Consider the following 9,944-nt stretch of genomic DNA (forward strand, 5'->3'; position numbering starts at 1 on the left):
TGAGAGTTTTTTTTGGGTCGGGGGATTTAACTGCATTTCGTTGCCAAACAAGAACATTTTCACTGGCTTGCATTTAGTTAACAAAAGGAAAAGCTACGTGTCATCTTTCACTGTACATTTGCTCAAGTTGGACATTTCGTTGGAACGAGGAACTGTTTGATAACGCAAAGATGGTGAGTAATTTTTTTGTTGATTGCAGACTGTCATTCTGTCACACCCAATATAATCTGATTTGTTGGATTTTTTACTTATAAAGTAGATAAATGATTAGCTGAAGATTGCCCTGATAAGGCGATTCCTGTAAAACGGCTGTAGTACAAGTGATCCGGTGGAAAATTCAGTATTGAATCAGCTTCGTGAAATCAAATCACAAATGATTCATCAGCGACTCTGCTTGAGTGCAAAAAAAATCATTGTTTATCTCATCAAAGCATTAATCTTCGGATTGTATAGTGGTTATCGTATAGAATGTAACTTATTCCTCAACAAGTTTCGCAGAAGTGATTGATAAGTTTTTGGCAAATTGAAGGGCAATCGGCTTGGAAATTTACTTATTCGTGTTATCATCCACAACCAGATCATGGAAAGTGGCCGCCACTTTTACCCAAAAACTTGAAGCCCACGTCAATTATTATATGCCATGCACCGCGAAGTGTTGTAGAAATGGAGGGAAATTGAAATACAGCGGAAGATTATTATATTTTATCTGATAAAACCTTGGAACCATTTTTTCGCGCTCTTGTTTTGAGATTGAATGGATGCGATCCATGATGGCTGTTGAATATTTTGATGGTCGTAGCGCGTTGCATAACTAGCGTAAAATATTTTTCTGTGGTCATTTGATTAGAGAACAACCCCTTCACCTTGTGGTCCCAAGGATCATGTTCAAGTACTAAAGTCCGTGTTGTGCAGCTCTGCGAAGTAATGGCAGAAAATCAAAGTTACTTAGATCTGGAGGAGATAAATTCCTTTACACTTACTTGGCTCTTAGAAAACACAGAAAATGCTTAATTTTTTAGATTGGTAGGTCTTTAACTTCGATCGCTTCGGATAAATGGACAAAGATTACCGCTACTACGTGTGATCCTTGGCTCTAAGTTAAATTGGAAGAAAGAAGAAATAGAAGTGAGGGCTACGAAGCCCTGTATAGCCTTCTAAAACTGCAAAAGGAAACGGGATCTCAGACCGAGTATTTTTGAAGTGTGCATAGCGTTATGTTGGCCGAAGTAGAAAAAGAAATACAATTAGACCAAGTTTAATGCTGTTTAAGGAATTGTATGTACAAGGGCTCCTGGGGCTTTGCGGTGCTGCCCGGCAGATGCTCTTAATATACTCCTGCACCTCCGTGCCTCTGGACCTTCGTATTAAATACGTTTTATCTTGCAGTGCTTTCAAATTCCCTGAGTCCAGATATTGGACAGCGGCTTTACGGCCATAAGCAAAGTACCTACCTAACTTGAGTTTCGTCGCCGATGCCGTTTCGAAAACAAACAAATTTCTATCCTCACGATTATATTTCAATATCTCATTTGCTTCTTGGATCCACGTCATTTGATTTCAGCACCTTGATCATATTCATGGCGATTCACAACCTTCTCCATGAAGCTCGTTAAATGCTACCGATGTTCTGGTGTAGCGGTACATTCGAAACAGCACACACAATCCAAATATGCATGCAAATACTGACTATGGTAGGTAGGTAGGTATCAGTGGCCGCTCCAAGGAGCCCAATTAACGCTGTGGTGCGCCGGAACACCGACTGTATTCACCGAAGGGCTGCCAAGAGCAGAGCCTCGCCTGGGCAATCCGTCAGCCCATTCATTCTGCTCTATTTTCCTTTGCCTGGGAACCCAGCGGAGGGTGACCTTGAGCATGCCGCCCAGACGTCGTCGCTGAGCACAAGGCCTTGATGGCCGCTTGGCTGTCGGTCAGAATGGCTATGTTACGCTTGGGACTCGAATCTCGCTCCAGCGATCGACAGACTTCTAATATCGCCAGTATTTCAGCTTGGAATACTCTGGCGAAACCTGGGAGACCATACGATTTGGATATACTGTGTGTATTCGAGAAAACCCCCGCACCGACTCCACAGGCCATCTTTGATTCGTCGGTAAAGAATACTGAGTCATAACCCTGCAACACGCTGCCGGTCTGCCATTTTACCCTGGTTGGAAAGTCCACAGCAAACTTTCTCGTAAAGTTGAGCTTGCATAGTATGGGGGGAATGCCCAGATTTCCCGAGGTACTTCGTCTAGGATGTTGCTGTGGCCGTAGGACTTCGTTGCCCAGCATCCAGACTCACGTAGTCTGTCTAGGAGGAGGAGATGCAGGAGTACATTGAGAGCATCTGCCGGGCAGGACTGCGGAACCCCAGTAGCACCTGCACACGCGGTTCTTTGAATCCTACTAAGTTTGATCCTATCGTATTCTTTGCTCAAAACCTGTCGCCATACAATAGAGTCATTCGGTAGGATCGGATGCACTATAGCGGGGTACATCCAGAGAACCATCCTCAGCCGGAAACCGCATTTCTTTGCAATGGTTCTCTTGCAGGCATAGAAAGCTATACACTTAGCCTTAGAGAAAGGCGTTCTCTCCATAATCGTCCTTAAGTGAATGTCCGGGACGCGCTCTAGGGTCTTCAGCACGAAAGAGGTCAGGCTGATTGATCGAAAATCCTTCACGGACTCGTGACTGCGTCTGCCCGCTTTTGGTATGAAAAACACTCTTGCGGGTCTCCAGAAATGTGGTACGCATTCTAAAGAGATGCAGCTCCGGTAAATCTCAACAAGCCACGGCACATCTCTTTCCTGCTACTTCTACGGCATGACTGGCATTATGCCATCTGGGCCTGGAGATTTATATGCGTAGAAGCTGTTTGTAGTCCAGCCGAGCTTATCCTCGGTAATTCCGATTTGATAGCACAACTGGGGAGGCCGCAAACCCTCCAACCGAGGTTCTGACTTACAGTCTTTCTCGCTGGCGGGAAAGTGCGTTTGAACCAGCAACTCCAAGGTTTCACTAGAAGATTCCGTCCAAGAGCCTTCCGACTTTTTAAGAAAGGATGGCCTCTTATATTCCTTGGACAGAATCTTACTGAGCCTCGCGGATTCACTGGTGCTTTTGATGTTCTGACAATAGCCCAACCAAGACCGCCTCTTGGCGGTCCTGATGACCAACATGTACTTCTTCGGGCAGTGCTTGTATAGCTGGCAATATTTATGCCTGCAGCAGATGTTGAAGGTTTCTCTGGTCAGCTTCCTGAGGCTGGAGAGATCTTCATTCCACCACGGTGGCAGTGTCCTTTTGCTGTACTTAGTAGGGTACGAGACTTTAAAGGGGGTATCGAGAATGCCTTTTCCAGAGCCCCGACCTTTGACTCCTGTTCGTATGTCGTGCCAATCCTATCAATTTGCGCACCGGAGAGTTTGTTGTTAATTACTTACTCCAGTCGATCCGCCTGGAGTCTCCGAAGGGTTTGGAGGCATCTGCAGCGAGATCTACACTGAAAAGTGTCCAACTGTGATCAAAGAAGGATCTCTGATCAGACACTCGCCAGTTCTCCACCCTAAGAATCCCATTGTTGGTTATTAGGGTGATATCAAGGACCTCCTCCCAACCGGCACACTTCTCCGAGCAGGGGAAATGGATGGTTGGAGTACTGCCTCTGTTACACACCGATAAGTTTGAAGTAATAATAAAATCAAAGAATGACTCACCTCTCTCGTTGCATTGGCTTTTTTTGTTGCTGTGGTGTTCGTCAGATGTAGTTCTTCTGACGGAGCTGATCGGTCGTGAGCCATGTAAGCCGAGGAAATATACACGTTCTCTGCCCCCGCCGGCTCCAGCTTGACCACGACTAGGTCGCTGGAACTGAGGTCCGGACACAGAAAAGTGTGCAGACTCTTCCTCGCGAGAATACATGTTCTAGGTCTATCCTGATAAGCGTCTCCTGTGCTGTGGAATAAATTAAAATATTTTTTTTTTGAGCCATTTCATGGTTCTGTCGCCTCCGACCCAGGGCTCTTGTACTAGTGCGATGTTGCTGTCTTCCTCTAGGAGGAAGACAAGCAGACTAGCCGAGGCGTACTTCGAGTGCTACAGATTTATCTGCGTTCAACTCAGCATGATCTGCTTGCGTGGGGGGTTTGTCAGTCCCCGTCGTACCGTCGATCGTCATCTCCTCCAACAGCTCGTTGGCGGCGTCCTTGGTAACAACCCAGTCGTCCATGGGAATCCCGGGGTTTTCAAGGCTCAGGAATTTGACGAGCTTGTCACTACCCATGTGGATCTTCGGCAATCAGATGCGTGTGTTTGCCTGCCGTGTCCAGGAGATGCTCAAAGACCATCCCCGACACCGACGCCTCAACACTGGCTCACACCTCCGGCGCTAGTTTGCCGCTGGCAAAATTACTATCCGCCAGTGCCACACGTAAGTGGCTCCTGGCCACATCACTGAAAGGTTTCGCAGTTCATGGCCCGTCGGCTGACTGTTGCTGCGCACTTTTCTTCGGATGTTGTTTAGTGTCTTACCCACTCTGCTCTGCTTCTGATCTTGCTCGACCTCGTCTTGAGATGGATAGCGTTTCAGAGCAATGGGCTTCGCCTTCTGCTCGTCTGCCAGGTGTTTGCTGTTGCATTCCTTAACAATCGCCTGGTATTTAGCGAGGTCTTTTTCATTCAGCTCGTCAACAGTATCGGCCTCCTTATTCTTAGCAATCTTGCCGAGAATATGCATGGCCTTATGGTGCTGGCTCTTGAGCAGGACACAGGCCTTATATGAAACTGAAGGTGTCCAAGGTATTCAGAGTTCGCATACTAAAGACCAAGCTCCCCATTGGCCACGCAGCCCTCGGCGTATGCTGTTCCACTCTTGGCTTGGGGTCCTATTAGCACCTTCTCCAGTGCAGGGAGGACGATCCCCGGGCTGTTGCTTCGATCCATCAGGCCGCCAATACCGACTATAACCAACGTATTTCTTGTCAGGTAGCAATTATTTTTTTTTTCAGAACTGTCCAATTATTGCTGCATTTTTGTACAATTCGTTGCAAGTTCATAGGACATAGGATACCCTTTGAGCTGGGGCTTAATAATACACTCAAAATCTTCACTACTTGTCGTAAGAGGCGACTAAAGGGGATAGAAATTTGAGGGCCAACAACTTGTAAATTTAAAACTTTACTGTTACCGAAAAATCAAGAACGCCTCGAATAGGGACTGTCCTCAACGGACAACAGGGGGGAGCTTCCTGAAGGTGACATTGTGATTCTGATGGATGATCTGAATGCCAAGGTGGGATCCAATAATAACTTGTTCGGACATGTGATGGGGAAACACGATATTGGCGACCGAAACGGTTATGTTTGGAGGTTCGTGGTTTCTGTAACTGCTACCGCCTCGTCATCGGTGGCGCATTGTTCGAGCGCAGAGCCTACCATAAGTTAAGTTGGGTTTCAACTTAACGACACCGTACCAGCAATTTGATCGTCCATTTTGCGTTCAGCAGTAGATTAGGAATTGTTAGTTGGGTGTGCGTAGCAGAGGAGGCGCTAACATTGGCCTCGAAAGGGATCACCATCTGATGGTCACTTACGTTCACTTGTGTGTTGCTTCCGCTACTTCTCACAGGGTTGGAGAGCTGCGACCCCCTGAATTCAACATCAAAAACGACGGCTTGTAGGACCCAGCTGTGGCTCGATAGTGGGAGAGCTATCTTGCGAATTAAACACAGATATATTGAGTAGCCCACCTGAGAATATCGATGAGCCCTGAGCAGCCATCAAAAGTGTTTTTTTCTCGGGTGCTACACAGGTCGTAGGCCACATCCTGAAGATCTGCTTAACTGCGGAGTCGTGGAATCGGATCGATGAACGGAAGGATGGCGGGCGTGACGAGCGAAATCCCAAGAAGTTGAGCGTAGTGTACGCCGTGTCAAGAGAGAAGTTGTTATTATGTTGGCCAGGAATGTGGAAGATGCCGAAAATCGCAATGATTTCAGGCCAGGAATGTATTCCTCTTGTGAATGAAATGATTCGCTGTTCCACACCTTGAGCACAAGTTGATGAGCCACTTGAGGTAATTAGTCGCCTCCATATTTAACCAATTCCGCTGTAATTCCATCGGCTCCTGGCGATTTATGATTTTTAAGCTAATGAATTGAATGGACTGTTTCTTCTATACTTGGTGATGGCAGTATTTGTCCGTCGTCTTCAGTTGGCGGGACCTCCAACTCACCGATGTTGTGGTTGTTCAGTAGCTCATCAAAGTACTCAAACCATCGCTTCAATATAGGATGAACATCGAGGTGTGTAAGGCTTCATCCTGCTGACTTGTTGGTAAAACTTCCGCGCCTGGTCTGGTTGCTCCCTGTACTTTTCGAGAATAGGCCCGTTAAATAAATGAACACTTTCGATTCCCCGCACTCCTCATCTTTCCAACAAACGCCAGAACTAAGACCGGCTTCGGAAAGTACTAACCGAGACCTTTCATTTGATACCCCACATGACTATATTTGGCAAAAAAAAACAATTTACACACAAAGTTGAGGTATTAGCCGAAGTAAAAATATTACAATGAACAGAATTTAAGTTAAAGTTCTGAAGGTGAAGTCATGAAGGAAGTTGTGGAGATGCTTGGAATAGTGGCAGCCTGTAAGCAAGAGGTCCAGGGAATATTGTAGATCAAGCGACATTTCGTTATTCCAATCTTCCAACTTCGGTTGTAGCAAAAAAAACCTCGGCTCCTTTAATCAATGGGGGAGGACAGTACAGTAGACACATAGTAAGCAGCACATAAGCTCCGAATAACAATCTTAAAGAAAGTACTAAGCCGACTATCAGTGCAACTTATTCAGCTAGTTAATAGCAATTGTCTTTTCTTGTATTTGGTTGGAGTATTTTAATTTGTGACAAGATTTCTGAGAGGGTAGTTTTTATTGTAAACCTATTTCTATGGTTGGTACTACTGACTAAATCTTTTTACTAATATTCCAATCGTTTATGAGATCAAATCTTCTATGTCTTTAATAGTTACCTATTTGTTCACAATTAAATTATACAAACATTTCTTCCATTTCCAGGCCGAACTTCAAATGGATTGTGCTCTCGACCTAATGCGTCGCTTACCCCCACAGCAAATCGAAAAAAATCTTATAGATTTGATCGATTTGGCACCAGCACTTTGTGAAGATCTTCTCTCGTCTGTTGATCAGCCGTTGAAGATCGCGAAAGACAAGGAAACGGGCAAGGACTACCTACTATGTGATTATAACCGCGATGGAGATTCATACCGTTCTCCATGGTCAAACACATACGATCCCCCATTGGAAGATGGTTCGATGCCATCAGAACGACTACGCAAATTAGAAATTGAAGCGAACTACGCATTCGATCAATATCGAGAAATGTACTACGAAGGCGGAGTGTCATCAGTTTATTTATGGGATTTACAGCACGGCTTCGCTGGGGTTATACTTATCAAGAAGGCCGGGGACGGAAGTAAGAAAATTCGGGGCTGCTGGGATTCTATACATGTCGTAGAAGTGCAAGAAAAAAGCACCGGTCGTACAGCCCATTATAAACTCACATCAACAGCCATGTTGTGGCTTCAAACGAATAAACAAGGCTCAGGCACAATGAATCTGGGCGGAAGTTTAACGCGACAAGTTGAACAAGATTGGAATGTAAGCGAGTCGTCACCACATATTGCCAATATCGGCCGAATGGTCGAAGATATGGAAAACAAAATCAGAAATACGCTGAATGAAATCTATTTCGGTAAAACAAAAGACATTGTGAACGGTTTGAGGAGCATCCAGTCGTTGGCCGATCAACGACAGCAAGCGGCAATGAAGCAAGATTTAGCAGCAGCCATTCTAAGGCGTAACGTGAAGCCAGACGGGAACTGAAACGATATAGAGTTTTCGTCTGATAGTTTTTACGATACTTGAACAAGATATGCCCTTTTTCGTTTAACTTTATTCTAATTGACCTTAACCTTAACATTCATCGTAATCGCACTCTTCCGTACAAAAGGACTTAGTATTGTTCCAATGCCGAGCCGGACCACGAAAATATGCTATAGGGAGGTTGCAAATTATCACGAGTATTAGAGATGTTTCCGCAGTTCTCAAAAGAGTGAGGTTCATTGTGATTTTGATGGCATATACGAGCGTTTAGATTATCAATACAGGTTGAATTTGTCACATTAAGTTTTTAAAATGAATATTAATTTCATAGTCGCATTTCGTCCTTTTTAAAGTAAACTATGCAATTGTTTCTTTTAATTTCTCTTATATTAACAGATTATCATATAAGTGCTCGCTTTTTATTACTTTCTATTTATGATAGGTACCCGAGTCTGTCTGATTAGCTTTTTGTGCTGCATTTGCTTTTATTCTCTTTCCACCTTTTTTTTTTCAAAAGAAGAAAATATATTTTACTTTACCTATAAATATGAAAATTAGAGAAACTAAATATAAAATAAAAAACATTTTTAAGAAAAAATATATAAAATATATAATATGCGTTCAATTATAATTTTGTTGTTTTATTTTTGTAGATAAATAAGATAAGAATAGTAATAAAGGGAAAAGTTCACAAGATGCAATAGTTCAAAGTAAATGTAATGAAGCATTTGTGACCCGCGCTCTGTCGAACAGCCAATTGTGCCTCTTTCAATGCGTCCATTGCCGCAGAGTATACATCGGTCAGGCGAAAAAGACAATGGAAACATATCTCAAAGGGCACGAAAAGGAGGCCCAGCACTACGAAAGTGAGTTGACTAAAAAAAAGTGCAGCGGAGGCAACGGAACACATCGTCTTGACGAACCATACAATTTTCAAGCATAATGTTCAACTTTGGGTCAAAATTTGCTGCAAAAATATATCATCCCCAAGAAACTTCCTCAAGGATTTGTCGTTCTAGGCCTTGGTAAATTCGCAATTGCATTTACTTTGTAGGAGAAGTAGAAGTAATTAGATAATTTCACCTATGATTATGGGAATTTACATTTGCAAATCAAGTAGTCGTGGAAACATGCAATCTAATTGCTCCAAATCTTCAGATTGATTCAGATGAATCTATTCGCGAGAGACAAGTACACAATCCTATATGAACGTGAAAACACAGTGTGAACAGAATAAGCATCTTCTAGTCTAACGAATTACGAAATATGACATCGAAGTCTTTGGCTGCAGTAAAGGAGCATACCCTTAAGAATCATTTAATAACTGACAAATACAGAAAATTACACAGTGATAAAAAGGGGCATATATCGCATGATGTGTAACAACTGCCCCAAAACATATATACGGAGGCCAAACGAAAAGGTTGATCCAGGGCCAAATAAAGGACCATCTAAAACAAGTGGAACTAGCAAAACGCGACAATAGGCAACACATCAGGTCAGCTATGGCGAAACGTAAACAGAAAAAGGAATCAATCACAGAAAAGAATCAGCTAGAAATATTGAAAAAAGATTAAGCATAATAAACTTGACTCCTACGTTTTTTCATAGAGAAACAAAGCACAGATACCCGTCTGAATACAGACTTGGGAAACATCCCATAGTCTTCCTACCAATGGCAGGATGTACTAAATAAAATAATAAAAACGTTCCGATATGGTATTCATAAAACTTTTAGAATTAAGGTGTAGAAAGTAAAAGTTGGAACATCTCTAATTAATCTTTTAACGCCCTAAAGAAGGTAGCAAGTAACTACCGAAGTGGGCACATGGAGAAAATAAAATTTGTTCACTCACTTAAAGGAGGAATTTTTTATTTATTCATGCAATTATTATTATCCGAGTTATCACAATCTCGGCAGATGCCGGATTTTACCTAATACTAGCACTAAGTGTCAAGCATTTAAGCTCGGACAATCCCACCTACTTAAAAACCAAAGGGGCGTTGGTGGTGGTGGCCGGTAGTAGGTCAATGGGAG

General features: G+C 43.4%; 1 protein-coding gene across 1 annotated transcript; it reads left to right on the top strand.

The window, feature by feature from the left end:
- Nucleotides 1-153: 153 nt before the first annotated feature.
- Nucleotides 154-8,527, top strand: LOC119661333 (F-actin-capping protein subunit beta). Its single transcript, XM_038070635.1, has 2 exons — nucleotides 154-173; nucleotides 7,079-8,527. The coding sequence occupies exons 1-2, from the start codon at nucleotides 171-173 to the stop codon at nucleotides 7,904-7,906; spliced, it is 831 nt and encodes a 276-aa protein (XP_037926563.1). The 5' UTR covers nucleotides 154-170; the 3' UTR covers nucleotides 7,907-8,527.
- The last annotated feature ends 1,417 nt before the right edge of the window (nucleotides 8,528-9,944 follow it).

The sequence above is a fragment of the Hermetia illucens genome, chromosome 1 (genome assembly GCF_905115235.1).
Source record: "Hermetia illucens chromosome 1, iHerIll2.2.curated.20191125, whole genome shotgun sequence".
Classification (NCBI taxonomy): Eukaryota; Metazoa; Arthropoda; class Insecta; order Diptera; family Stratiomyidae; genus Hermetia; species Hermetia illucens.